At 46.0% G+C, this 12,755-nt stretch overlaps 1 protein-coding gene across 2 annotated transcripts in view; it reads right to left on the bottom strand.

The window, feature by feature from the left end:
- Positions 1–5,933, bottom strand: part of LOC144723948 (phospholipid-transporting ATPase VA-like) — a 64,934-nt gene extending 59,001 nt beyond the window's left edge. Inside the window, exon 1 of one of the 2 annotated variants that reach the window (XM_078602732.1) lies at positions 5,097–5,933. In XM_078602732.1, coding sequence (XP_078458858.1) covers positions 5,097–5,575 — 479 coding nt within the window. In that variant the 5' untranslated portion in view covers positions 5,576–5,933. The remainder of the gene's footprint in view (positions 1–5,096) is intronic. The other variant, XM_078602731.1, reaches the window with a different exon arrangement.
- Between the last annotated feature and the right edge of the window lie 6,822 nt (positions 5,934–12,755).

Here is a 12,755-nt window from a genome sequence, read left to right as displayed (position 1 = left end):
AACAAGATATATATTAAATTTTGATTTGTTTAGGTTTGGTTCATGCAGCTCATTTCTATATCTGAACCAGTTTGCACAAGAGATGAACTCTCATGCCATTATACTGGGAATGCCTTAAAGTCACTTCTGGCAGATTACGCATTAAGCTGTTGTGAACACACTTAAACAACGACCGTTTTGAGCTCCTATTGCAACGTATTCCTGCTTTCCCTCTCAAAGATACCGATGGGAGGTGAGGATTAGGTTTAGTCTCTTACAATACCACCATTGTATTGGGGCTTAGTGACCTTGGATTTGTTAAATCAGTTTAAACGTAGTTACCCTTTAACTGGTGTTTATAATAGGGTAGTTCCAGGAACATCAGAGCGGCCTACTAACGCCCATTCATGTGTATATTACTTTTGAAAAACTATGTGTAACATTGTTAAATGATTAAAAATAACTTATCACACAGAGACAAATATCCCCCACATATCCGATAACAGACTGTTGGGGCAATCATTATTTGTGAACACTAATAAATGAGGCCGGTACAGTGGGATGCCAACACCACACCCGGCCACCTTTGTGTCTCCAGTGCTGATATCTACACATCACACATTTTGGGCTGAGTCGACCTATGGGAGGTCCAGGCCCGGTTCAATTATTCACCACTTGAGCGGGAAAAGAACTTGGGTTTCCAGGTTTGTAGCACAGCGCGCTAACCACTGCGCCATCGGTCCCCACAAGCACACATGCACAAGACAAATACAAAGACCCCCAATATATTCTTAACAGGCTGTTGGTGAGAACATGCACACACGTGTACACACAAACCAAATAAGTGAAGGTTTCATACTGGGCTGCTGGTGAAGAGAATAACTGCTGAAACTAAGCAATGTGAAATAAACCCAAACACACTCTCACCTTTATACTGACAATTTTGTTCCAACTTTGCAATGCAACTGAAATGCAGACATTTATCAGTACAGTCGTTTGACAGAGTCCAGGCCAGTCACGTGAGGCAGGGGAGGGGGAAACGTTTTAAACAAAAGCCAATGTGGAGGCAAATGTGCCATATATAATAACGACAGCAGTGCACCGTAATCCAAAAATGTGCTCAATTTTAACTTAAGTCAAGCCAGCCACATAGCTCAGAGTCAATGCAGCTGCGCTTTCAAGGTTTGCTGTGAGGATTAACCGAGTGTAGCTTTTCAGCCAATGTAAAGTATTCAATCTAAGCGCATAACAGGACTATGTAGCATATGGCAATGGCGTGAGCGCACAAACCAAGGAGGGTGTATGAATAGCACGTGTGCGAATGTGTGTCCGTATAGAGTGTTGCTATATTGCATATGTATAGTTTTCATGATTAACACTGTTGCAAAAAATAGTGTTTATTTTAGAAACCAGTAACAATACCTATTGATATTTTAATTATAAACTAAAACTAAACTACTTTTATTTTTGCAGGTAAGGCCCACTGAGCTATGTAGCTCTTTGTCACATGGAAATGTATAGTAACCAAGTACTCTAAACGCATGTTTATAACTTTGGAAGGAAAAACCGGAGGACCCAAAGAAAAATGCACACAACCACGGGGATAACATGCAAACTCCAAATATATAACAGGCGTCAAGCTTGGGATGGATCCCACGGCCTGTATACCAGGCGAGGTAGTTAACATCTTGCCACCGCGATAATTATTTATGACTGAAGGCTCTTGATTCTATGAGACTTGAGATGACAATTGTTAACATTTGTGCTCTGGGCCACCAGAGCCACATTATGAGCTCGATGGCAATGCATGGCGCAAAGTAACAATTACATTGTCATTCGAGCTGGGTAATTCCTACAGGAATTGTGTGATTCCTCTGTGGGTGATTTTCATCCTAAATTTTTTGATAATTGAAATGATACCCTAACAGGGGTTCTACCATGGCAGGTGTGTGCAATAGAATGATATTCTATTGGGACTCGATTGCGAATCTAGCTTGGCTAAGAGTCAACTATGCCTTCAATTATGTTTGGCATTGTTGATTCCAGCCAGCAAGAATGGTGATTCAGCCAGAATGGTGATTCAGCCATAATGGTGATTCTGACTGATTCTGTGTGTCCTGGGACCACAGGCCTTCCCGTCTTCCCTGAACGACAGAATCGGGGTAGGGTTGAGCTAATTTCACAGACTTGGTGTTGGTCATCGTCCGTTTCAATGGTGGTTCTGGCAGATACCGACGAGTACTAATGGTCAATGCCTACGCAGAACGTTCCGATGGCTTCCGTGAAGTCTCTCCCCCTGCCCCATGATTCCAAGATTTTACCGATGCCAAGGCCCAGTTAGAAATCTATTGGAATGTAAGTGCGATTGCAGGCTATGAATCGAGGGAATCTCGCAGCTCTAATGATGATGTACTCCGTTGCAATAAACTGATTTCTAGCAACCTCTGAGATTTCTGACCACAGCAGAGGCATCTTTAGCAACCTCTTCCTTCCATCTACATGTGGGAAGGATGTGGAGTGCTCTAAACATTTTCCCATAACAATCCATTTTTATTATTTTTTTAGAACTCCTCTGTCTATGATAATGGACTTTGGACATAATCTCAAACAATCACCATAATTAATTCCTCATTGTCGAATAGGTGACATAACACATCAGGTAAATGTATGCCCACATGTATTTGTGCTGTGCCATTGGATGCAACCAACTAAATATCTCATTGAAAAATATACTGAGCGGAGTTATTGAAGATCAAGTTCAAATGTACTATTAGTAGTGGTGTACCGGTCAGGGTTTGCAAAACACAACTTGTAATGGACATACCACCTGCTCTGCAAATCATTACCTGTCCATTGCTTAGAGCAAACACCGTGCTCTATGTAACACGAAGCAGTAATGGCAATGACTCTGGTTTGTCAATCAACGTGTAATCGTTGTATTTCTCAAAATTAAACAACAATAATACTCCGAGTCGATATTTTATGATGACAATTTTCACATATGACTGGTGCCAAGCTGCATTTTTGAGTAAAACCTCTCAACATCGATATTCCGAGTGAGAAAAAGCAATATTACACGTAGCCGGAAGAACTGTTACTGTTACACCCATGTAACCACGACTGTAAATAAACACGCGTGCATTGAAGTGCTCATGGCAAAAGAAATGTCTAAAGATGACTTTTAGTTCTACCCAGAACACGGCACAATGAATACAAAGACATTCTCCATTTGCGTTACTCGCAGGCGTTGTCAATGTATCTGAAAGGGTGGCTGGGTAAGTGGGTGGCTGGGTAGATTGGTGTGTGTGTGTGTATATAAGAGTTGCATAAAAGGGCTCTTTTCGGGTTCTTTTTTTGTTGGCAAAAAAAATAAAAGTCACGAAAGCTACGCAGAAAAAATGTTTCACTATTCCCTCTCTCAACAAATGTTGGCCGATGATCATTGTACTCCATCTCCATAGGCAGCTCCATGTCAAAGGTGGGGGATGCCACATTCTAATCATGGTCAGCGTGACTAGAACAACCCATTGCTGACTTATTACAGGCACAATATAGCTTAGTGCATCAACTACAGCAGAAATGTGGGCTGAGTCAACAGGGGCTGGGATTTTTTTCATTCTGTATCCTCACCACCAAGAACTATGTGAATCATGAAATGTCCGGATTATAAGTGAATCACCATCATCATCAGCCATTGCTGGTGGAAAGCTTCCTCACACGATCACCATCCTTCAGTCCTGCGATGCCACAATCCATCTCAATCCTGCACGAGCTGATCTGATTAGAACAATAGCTCCGTGTGAGGCTGTCTCATTCGGGCCATGTATAGGTAGATTCATGCCCCAGCATTCCTGCTTGTGAGTACAAGGCTTTCTCTTACATCGATATATCCTTGTGTGTAGAGGGCCAAGTGACATTACCATCGTACCGAGAGCTTTGTGCAGGAAGGGATGCCCATTGTGTTCATCTGGGACACGCTAAGCTATAAATATTGATTATATCTCAGATGACAATGGGGAAATCCTCTTTTCACACTTCTCCATGTGTGTGCGCTCTCGTGTGTTGGCGAGGACCTTTGAAGGGCGAAACTATACACGAGGGGGTGGGTGGCCAGTACCAAGCCCGACCGCCTATGTCTCCCTGGCGGCGATGTTTTTACACACCTCATCAGGTACTCATTTAAGGCTGGGTCGACCCCGGGGAGGCCCAGAACCGGTTCAGATAATCGTCGCTAGCAGCACTTGCCCCCAACAGTCTGTTGCAGGCTATTACAGGGGATCTTTGTTGTTGTGCGCGCGTGTGTATGTATACACACGCGCGTATGTGTACACACGCGCGCGCACATCACGCACGCACCACGTAACGTGGCGGCGCTGTGGCGAGACACAGCGAGTCCCGGTCACTCGGCATCGCGCCGGAGAGTCGCACCGAACGTGCGGGCGGGCGCACGAGGTGACGGCGCGGAGATGCAGTCGTGAACCTCCAGAAATACACGACATACCTTTAAAGAATACGATCGGTTCAGATTGAATATATATTTTTTGTGTTCAAATTAAATATCACGAAATGTGACACAGGTCGTTGCTACAAAGAGAGATGTAATGATGTGTCCGTGTCTCGACGGGTCCATTGCTGCATGTCCTGGATATAACAATGCTCCGATGTGCAGGGTATTTAATGGCTCACACTGCATATTCGAGGTTGGAGGAGACATGCGCGTAACGAGTGGGGTAGGAAGGGGTGCCTTGCCCCCCCCCCCCTCTTCCCCCCTGGTGGACAAAGCTACGAGAAGGGGCCCCCCTTGACGACCACCATAAGATATGTTTTCAACCACAGTGTAAAACAACACTTATTTAAAACGCGGTTTATTTTGTTTTATCATGAAAATGCTTTAATTCAAAGGTTCCACATTTGAATATAATTAAGAGCAGTTAACTTTTGGCGACCGTGTGAGAAAAATCAAATATTGCCCCCCACCCCAGCCCCCCGCATGACCGATTGCCGGCACCACCTGAGCTAATGATGTCGCTGCTACGCCACTTGTGTGGAGAGCATTGCACATTTACCGCGGGCCTCAGTGTCGGGGTCACGCAGGGTCATGCGGAGGAGCCGCTTACCTGCAGTAGACGAGGCAGGGCGCGTTGTTGATCTCCCGGTCCGAGTGGTAGCGCCTGTAGTCCTCCCACAGGTCCTTGACGGCCGTCACGGCCAGGATGAAGGCCACGGGCAGCACTGCCAGGCCGGGCTGGAAGGCGTTCACCACAGGCACGAAGTTGAGCAGCACGATGAAGACGAAGTAGACGTTGGCGAAGCGGTGGAACTGCTCGAATAGGTTTTTTGGCAAGAAGGACCACACAGTGTACTTGGTGGTCTTGATGGCGTTGCTGGCGAACGCGCGGTTGGGGTTATCTTTGCCGCTGTCGATCGCCTCCTCTAACAAGATGTTGGAGAGGATTCTGCGGGTCTTGCCCTCGGTCGTCTTCCGCTTGGGCTTGAAGCGGTCCGCCCGACTGGGACGCTGCGCTTCCTCCTCGCAGTCATCACCGTGCGCCCTGCTGCTGCTGGCGCTGGTGGCCGCTTCTTGCTGGCTATCCATGAGTGCTCACTCGCCGAGTCGTGCTGTGTACCCTCGCGGACAAGGCAGTCGCATAGCGTGCCCCCCCCCCGTCCCTTAGTTGTCACCGCTCGCCGATTTGCTACCCTTGCATCACGCGTCTGTCACGAGCTTTGACATCGTCGAGAGCGCAGCTTGGGCTTTGCGACCGAAGACGGATCTGTTCAATCAAATGCCGAGTGAGAGGCGAGTGTCTTCCAAACTCAATGTACGCGCGCTGCCGTGCTCCTGACACGTGCCATCATGGCCCGAGTGCGGTGGAGGAGATTGCGGAGGCAGCGCTGGCCCGCAGCGCAATAGCGGGCATATAAACTTTGGCGTCACTCTGCCACGTTGCGCGCTCGCGCGCGACCCCCCGCCCTCTCGACATCCAGAGCTACGCCCTCTGTGAGCAAGCCCAGCTCGCTCGCTCAGCCACCCCACCCACCCACTCACCCACCCCGCCTCCCTCCCTCTCTCTCTCAGTATCCCCCCCCCTCATATCACTGCACCCAGCACTTCACTTCATTCACCTCGCCTCTCTGAAAACATCGCAATGTGTATATGTTGAACTTTTTTCGCACCGTTTTTATCCAACCGTGTTGATCTGAGGTGCGGGGAAAGGACAACAAACTTAAACACAACAAGCAGTTCTAAATAAAAAAAGTTTTAAATCTAGATTTTAAAGAGCACAGCTCCAGCGTTCCAGACGGCCGCAGAAGCGCGCAGCTGAAAGGGCGCGATACGGTGCCGATCACTTCGCTGAACCAAATCTCTCTCTCTCTCACCGTGAGCAACCGCCCGTCACGTATTCGTCAGCTGTGTGTGTCCAGGAAAGCCTCACTTTCCAGCCCGAAAGGAGCTTGCTGCGGTCTAATGGTCAGCACTCTGGACTTGCAAATGCAGCTTAAAAAAAGCGATTTGGTGATGGCGCGTTGGCCAGCGGTGCACAATCAAACATACCGAAAAGATCGCAACACATTCGTCAGTAACACTGCCTTAAAATAAATAATAATTTACACTTGTAAAGCACCTTTCACCTGGATGTCACCAGGTGCAGAGCTAAAACAGAATAAAAAATAAAACTATAAAAACCCAGTGACAACCTAATCAGAGCACGCAGGCTCGTGGTAGCAACTGAATACATCCAGAGCAATAAAAATAAGTACGTGAAAATGCCTATACATATGAAGCCCGAAACGTCGTTTTTTTATATATCCCTTTAAGGCAGTGTTATTGACAAATGTGTTTAATTTTGTGTTATTTGCAATCCAGAGGTCAGTCGCTGGTTCGATTCCATCTCTCGGAGCGGCAGTCGAAACAACAAAGAAATTGTCTTAAACCCCGCCTCACCTTCCACTGGGCAGTATAAATGGGTACAACCACAATCGATCGGCGGGTCGCCATGTGTGGTGCGGTAAAGTACGGGGACTCCAAGACGTATGGTGAGTGTAGAAGAGTAGCCCAAATACCCTCTGAAGAGCTTTCTGGAGCTGCGTGGACTCCCCTTCCGACATACATTGTGGAGGAGTTACGACGGTGGTACGTGTGTAATGATGTAACTTCCATGTGTGTCTATTATTTGATGTTTTTTTGTATCCGTTCGACCGGCACATACTGGCCACATATTACGAATTATGTTCACGATTGCGGGGGTCTATTGTGCCCATCAGTGTTAGCAGGCATAGCAACTCATCGTACAACCCCTTTAAACATTAAACCGTGCATTCAGCCCCTCTGCTGATGCTGTACCTGAGGTCTGTACCAGAGGTCACCAGCTTGTATAGTCTATTCTGGACAGCTACACTGATAAAGCGCGCACGTCGCCCTGTGCTTTAGACTTTAGAGCGCAGCGCTTCCCACCAGCCATGGAATGGCTATACGAGAGGAGATTATCGATGAAAACACAAACAATAGGAATACATTTGTCACATCCTAATCAGCCTCGAGACGCAACAGGTGCGGCGGTCCCACGACGTCTGTACCCGATTGATCACGAGACGTACATGATGACTTAGTGCCCAATCCACAAAGATGACGGAGACGTCATCATGGCGATACACTCCGCTGCTCCTGATGCAATTATCTGGCTGAACCACCTCAATGCTATGCATCAACATCAGCTCTTGGGAGCTCCCATTGAAGGGGGAACTTTGCTCCGCCCGTCGGTTAATCGGCCACGCGCATCGGTTAATTGGATCCGCGCATCGCCCCCTCCACGCGTTTCGCATTGTGCTCACATAGCTCGTTTCCCATTCGCGGTGAATCCAGGTTGATAATTCACGTGTACAAGTTGCACGATCGGTCCGCAGAGTGTTCTGGGTGGTGGGCGTTCGGGTGGTTTATACCGCGTGTTCGTGTATGTGTGCACAGCTGCGCATCCTAAAATGGGACTCTCTCTCTCTCTGGTCCTGTGGATATCTCCCAGCCTGACTCCTGCTGCGGTGAAAAGCGTGGATTTGTGTATTCTGCCCTGCCCAATGTAATATGGAAGATATATATTGAGGACCGAGCCTTGGTCCTAAAAACGTCAAATCAGCAATCAAAATAAATCCCCAGAGAGAGCCCGATGGGACCGAGTAGAACGAAAAACGCACCAGTGAGGTGCAGTGACATCAACATCGTGAGCTGTGACATGTTGACCGTGCTTTCCAAATTAGATGTTTACAGCTGGCTTATAAGGACTCTCTGTCTACTCTCTGGTACTTCTATGTAATTGCAGTAATTCGATGTGCTCTCTTAGGCCAAATAACAATGTATGTCACTGCCACATTGTCTTGATTTTAAACAAGTGGTGTTTTTGGAACCACACACACACACTAGTTTGTGAGCAGCATATGCCTTTATAACCAAAGAGTGTTTGGCAAGGTTCCCATGACACGTTATCATTGCTGTTGACATGACGGCCTTATGACCTGGTCACAGAGCAGTAAACCTTGAACATGAAGTCAAGTGTGATAGATCACTGGCTTTAAAAAAAATCACAGTTGCTGACCACAGACCCGCATCGTGAAGCAGCCAGCAACAACAAGTACATTTCACGGGGTAACGGACACATATATCTTCAACTTGCCTTGCCACAGTATTCAATTGAGCAGCACGTTATAAATTGCAATGGGAACAACTTGCCACAGTTACAACAGCGTTCAAGCAACATCGCTCCCTTATCCTAGTCAGTGCCTGTGCAAATATTGCACACAGGAAATAGTTGCTTGCAAAAACGTCTTATTATCCCCAGGTCATGCATGTGTGCAAACTACACGACACATTCCTGCGGAGGGAGCTGGTAGGAACGTTGGGTTGCTCGGTCAATGGCCAGGGTCAACGGCGGCATGGTGTATTCCGCAAATATGGCCGACTGTGAGGGCGGGCACAAGCCGGCGTGAGTAGGTTAAACGTTGAGTTTTATAAGGGCACCACGGGGTAACCAGCCCCTCCCCACCCAGCCCCACCCCTCCCACCCCCCACCCAGCCCCACCCTCCCCACCCAGCCCCTCCCCACCCTCCCCTCCCCACCCAGCCCCTCCCCACCGTCCCCTCTCCACCCAGCCCCACCCCTCCCATTTTTGGATGCACGACGGACGGACACAATGATCCCCTGTGGGCTGGTGTAACCAGGAGGTTCCTACCAGTATTAAGTCCTCAAATCTGCAGGCCATTCTACAGCTCGTTATGGTAAAGAAAAAAATACCTGGTCTCAACCAGATGGCGTTAATTACAGCCACACTTTACCATGGGGCAACTATGATTGTGCCGAAATAAGTCCGTGATATACAGTTGTGTATTTCAAATGGGTCTTGCTCGATTCTACCTACTGGCTGCGTTTTACATGACACTATAGTGTACAATGTTTTTTTTCATACATTTTTATGGAAAAACGGCCAGACATTACAAAGAACGTTTATTTATTCCAGATGTTGCATGAGTCACACACGAAACAAGGATAAATTGTACTCGCTCCCTCTGTTTAATATAACTGCTTGATGCAAAAGTGACTTGGTTTGTGGATAATTTGAAACAAGTATCTGTTGTTTAAGTCATATCCAAACCAACTAGCATTCTGTGCAAGGATGGACATTTTAGTAAAGTAAGCGCATAGGAAACGCCACTGGAAAAAAAACAAGCACAAATAAAAAAAATAACCACATCCATCTCACCAACCATCACCATTAATACTGAATTGGGATAGAAAATAGGGTGCAGAAAAGGACAATATTTTGGTGAGTGCAGTTTTTGAGTCTGCAAGAGCCCATGGTCCCATATGTTGGGTTACCTGTACATGTTCTAAGACACTATTAATTACGTGCCAGCCTTATTAATAAGAACTCGAAAACAACGCTTTCCCTCACAACCGTAAGACTTAGCAGACTGTTTTTGTCTCCGTGTTCACGCATACACATACCTGTAAGTGCAATGGAAAGTAACATTGCAATAATAAACTCACATTGTGTCTTCTCAGTATGTGTCTGGCATGAAAACATAAGTACGCACCATCATCTATTGTGTTAGGCTACAGGATACACTGGATAAACAATATGTTCTTTGTTTAACAAAGAGAAACCTTAAAGTTATTCATATTCGACAAAAGAACTGGCGACTACTTTCGGTCAGCTCTCTGAACTTTATGCTGTCAGAGAAGGAGATGCGGTCCCTGACACCAAAATGCTATGATGATTATGATGACCAGGGACGGCCCAAGACGAGCTGCCAGCAACTGGCACCCTAGGCGAACCATGCAATCGGCGCCCCCACCCCTAAACCCCAAGGGCAGATCTAGGCTGAGGTTTTTGGTAAATTGGGAAACATTTTGCCCATATTTTTCGTTTAATGCTTTTTAAACATATTTTTTTTAAACAGAGGCATAATTATTCGGTTTGTCCGTCCGTCTGTCCAACCAATATATTCTCAAAAGCGTTGAAAAATCAATTATAATTTATATTCTCTCTGTACGCGCACGGGAATTAAAATAATGAAATCTTCGTTATTTTATTTGTATATTTTTATTTGTATTTTTTTAAACTCAAATTTGGCGCCCCACTTAACTTGGCGCCCTAATCGACCGCCTAGAGTTCGACAATATGGACGGCTCACCCCTGATGATCATTTGCCCGAGTGAATGTCATCATGAGATCTTTAACATCTACCGTGCAGCAGATGGCACGTCTCAAGCGAACTGGTCGGGTGGCGTGCTCGCTCCTGCAGTCCCCTATTCAGACGAGTTTATAAACAACCTATAAACAAGGTGTCACGGGGCTTCCTTTATTTACTTTTGTGCGTGTTCATCACACGTGCACGAAAAATATTTCACTTTGGTTTGGTTCCCATATGTGTACAACACCTAAACAATTCTTCTTCTTGGTTCTTTCGGTAAAGTCACGTTTCGGCCACAACGCAAGCAGCCGTCCTCAGGTGAAGAACCGGTCTGTCGGAAAGACAGCGTCTGACCGGTTCTTCACCTGAGGACGGCTGCTTGCGTTGTGGCCGAAACGTCGTGAGAATTGTATTTTATTATGTTTAATTTTTATTATTTTATTATTTCCCTTCTACGTGACTTTACCGAAAGAACCAAGAAGATGAATCCCTGCAGTCACGAAAGCTTTAAATCGAAACCTAAACAATTATTATCCTTGAGGGCTATGCTTAATGTTGTAAGCCCCTCCTTTCGCCTTGCCCCTCTCCCCCTACTGTGTGGATATACACGGAGGAAGCTCCCATGTACGGAACGGGTGAGCAACTGCAGAGAGATGAGACCTTACACGCGTATGTTTGGTTTGTTTATTATTTCTGCTGTGATGTAGTTTAAAAAATGATAAATGAAGTGAACAAAATTTAATGTATTAATGTCGTCAAAACTGCCATATAGTACTGATGCACAGCGATGCATTAACTAGTTGTATAACTGATGTGCTGTATCCTTAATTCTGAATACAAAACCTAGAATATCCATTCTCTCAGTATTAGAGCACATGTCCCTTTTGACATCACGCTGATTAACACGAATGACGGACTCGGTTACCTGGCATCTTGTGTCTTCGAATTGAGCCACAATTATTCGTGTGTGGGTGTTTCGTGCACTGCCCTCTGAACCCCATTGCTCACATCAGTGGCGAGTCGTATCTGAACAGATCCTGGGCACTCCAGTTACTACGATACAGCACTGACCAGCCTGGTGAAGTATGGTCTGACAACTTCCATTGCCAACACAAGGCCTTCATCCAGCAGTCCATTCACAGTGGGCTGGAAAAAAATCCTCAACATTTTTTTCGTCAGGACATTCAGGCTGTAGCAGGACAAGATTTTTTTCCAGGCCCGGCATAATAAAATACTGATTGAGCTAACTCATGGCCAGAAGCCCAGAACCAACGACATTAATTTAATCAGGAAAACAGACTGGTTTAATCCCAATTGATAATTTATCAAACAAATACACAGATGGAAGATTTGATTATTAAAGAGGTTGACAACATAATTAATCACAGAAGTGATCTGATGGAAAACAATTCCACATGTCCTTTTTATAGCAAACATTTAGTTTGCGTTGTTAGTTTATTGGCTGCATTCTGATGCTGCGTATAAGTTGGGGACAATGTGAGCGAGGACTGGTGGTCATGTGAGTTTTGTTGACTTCAATGTGCTCATGATAAGCCAAATTGTATAATGAAGCCGTGTGTGTCTAGTAGTCTGGTGTGGGCAGTTTTTAACCCCACTTATTATTTCGTATGGCTGATGTACATGGTGATCCGGGTGTCTTGTGACCCCCAATTAATAGACCCCTAACATTGATTCCTTTGCTTATTCATTTCTGTTCTCACACCCATTGGTATACAATAATAAAAAGTTTTAAATAATTAAATGGGGGTCACAATACATCTGGACCACCCTGTAAATGCAGGGCAACAATTTCCATTTCACATTCAGGTGGTCAACCCACAACCACATCAAGAGCAGCGGAGTCTATCTGTGTGATGTCTCCTTCGTGTTTGGGGCGTTGCATCGTTCTACATTGTTCTACGTTGTACCACGGTCTGTTTTGGATGATCACAGTCGCAAACTGCCGGGAGAGTTTTGAATTCGCCATTTGTGCATCAAGTATTCGTATCTGCAATGGTTTGTGCAGGGGATGCGGTTTCAGATGGACCATGAGCTTCGCGGAAGATCGAAAGCAGGGATCTTCTGCGTTGGG

This window comes from Lampetra planeri, chromosome 19 (genome assembly GCF_965212315.1).
Source record: "Lampetra planeri chromosome 19, kcLamPlan1.2.h2, whole genome shotgun sequence".
Taxonomy (NCBI): Eukaryota; Metazoa; Chordata; class Hyperoartia; order Petromyzontiformes; family Petromyzontidae; genus Lampetra; species Lampetra planeri.
The sequence above is the reverse complement of the archived record's forward strand: the minus strand, read 5'-3'. Positions and strand labels throughout refer to the sequence as shown.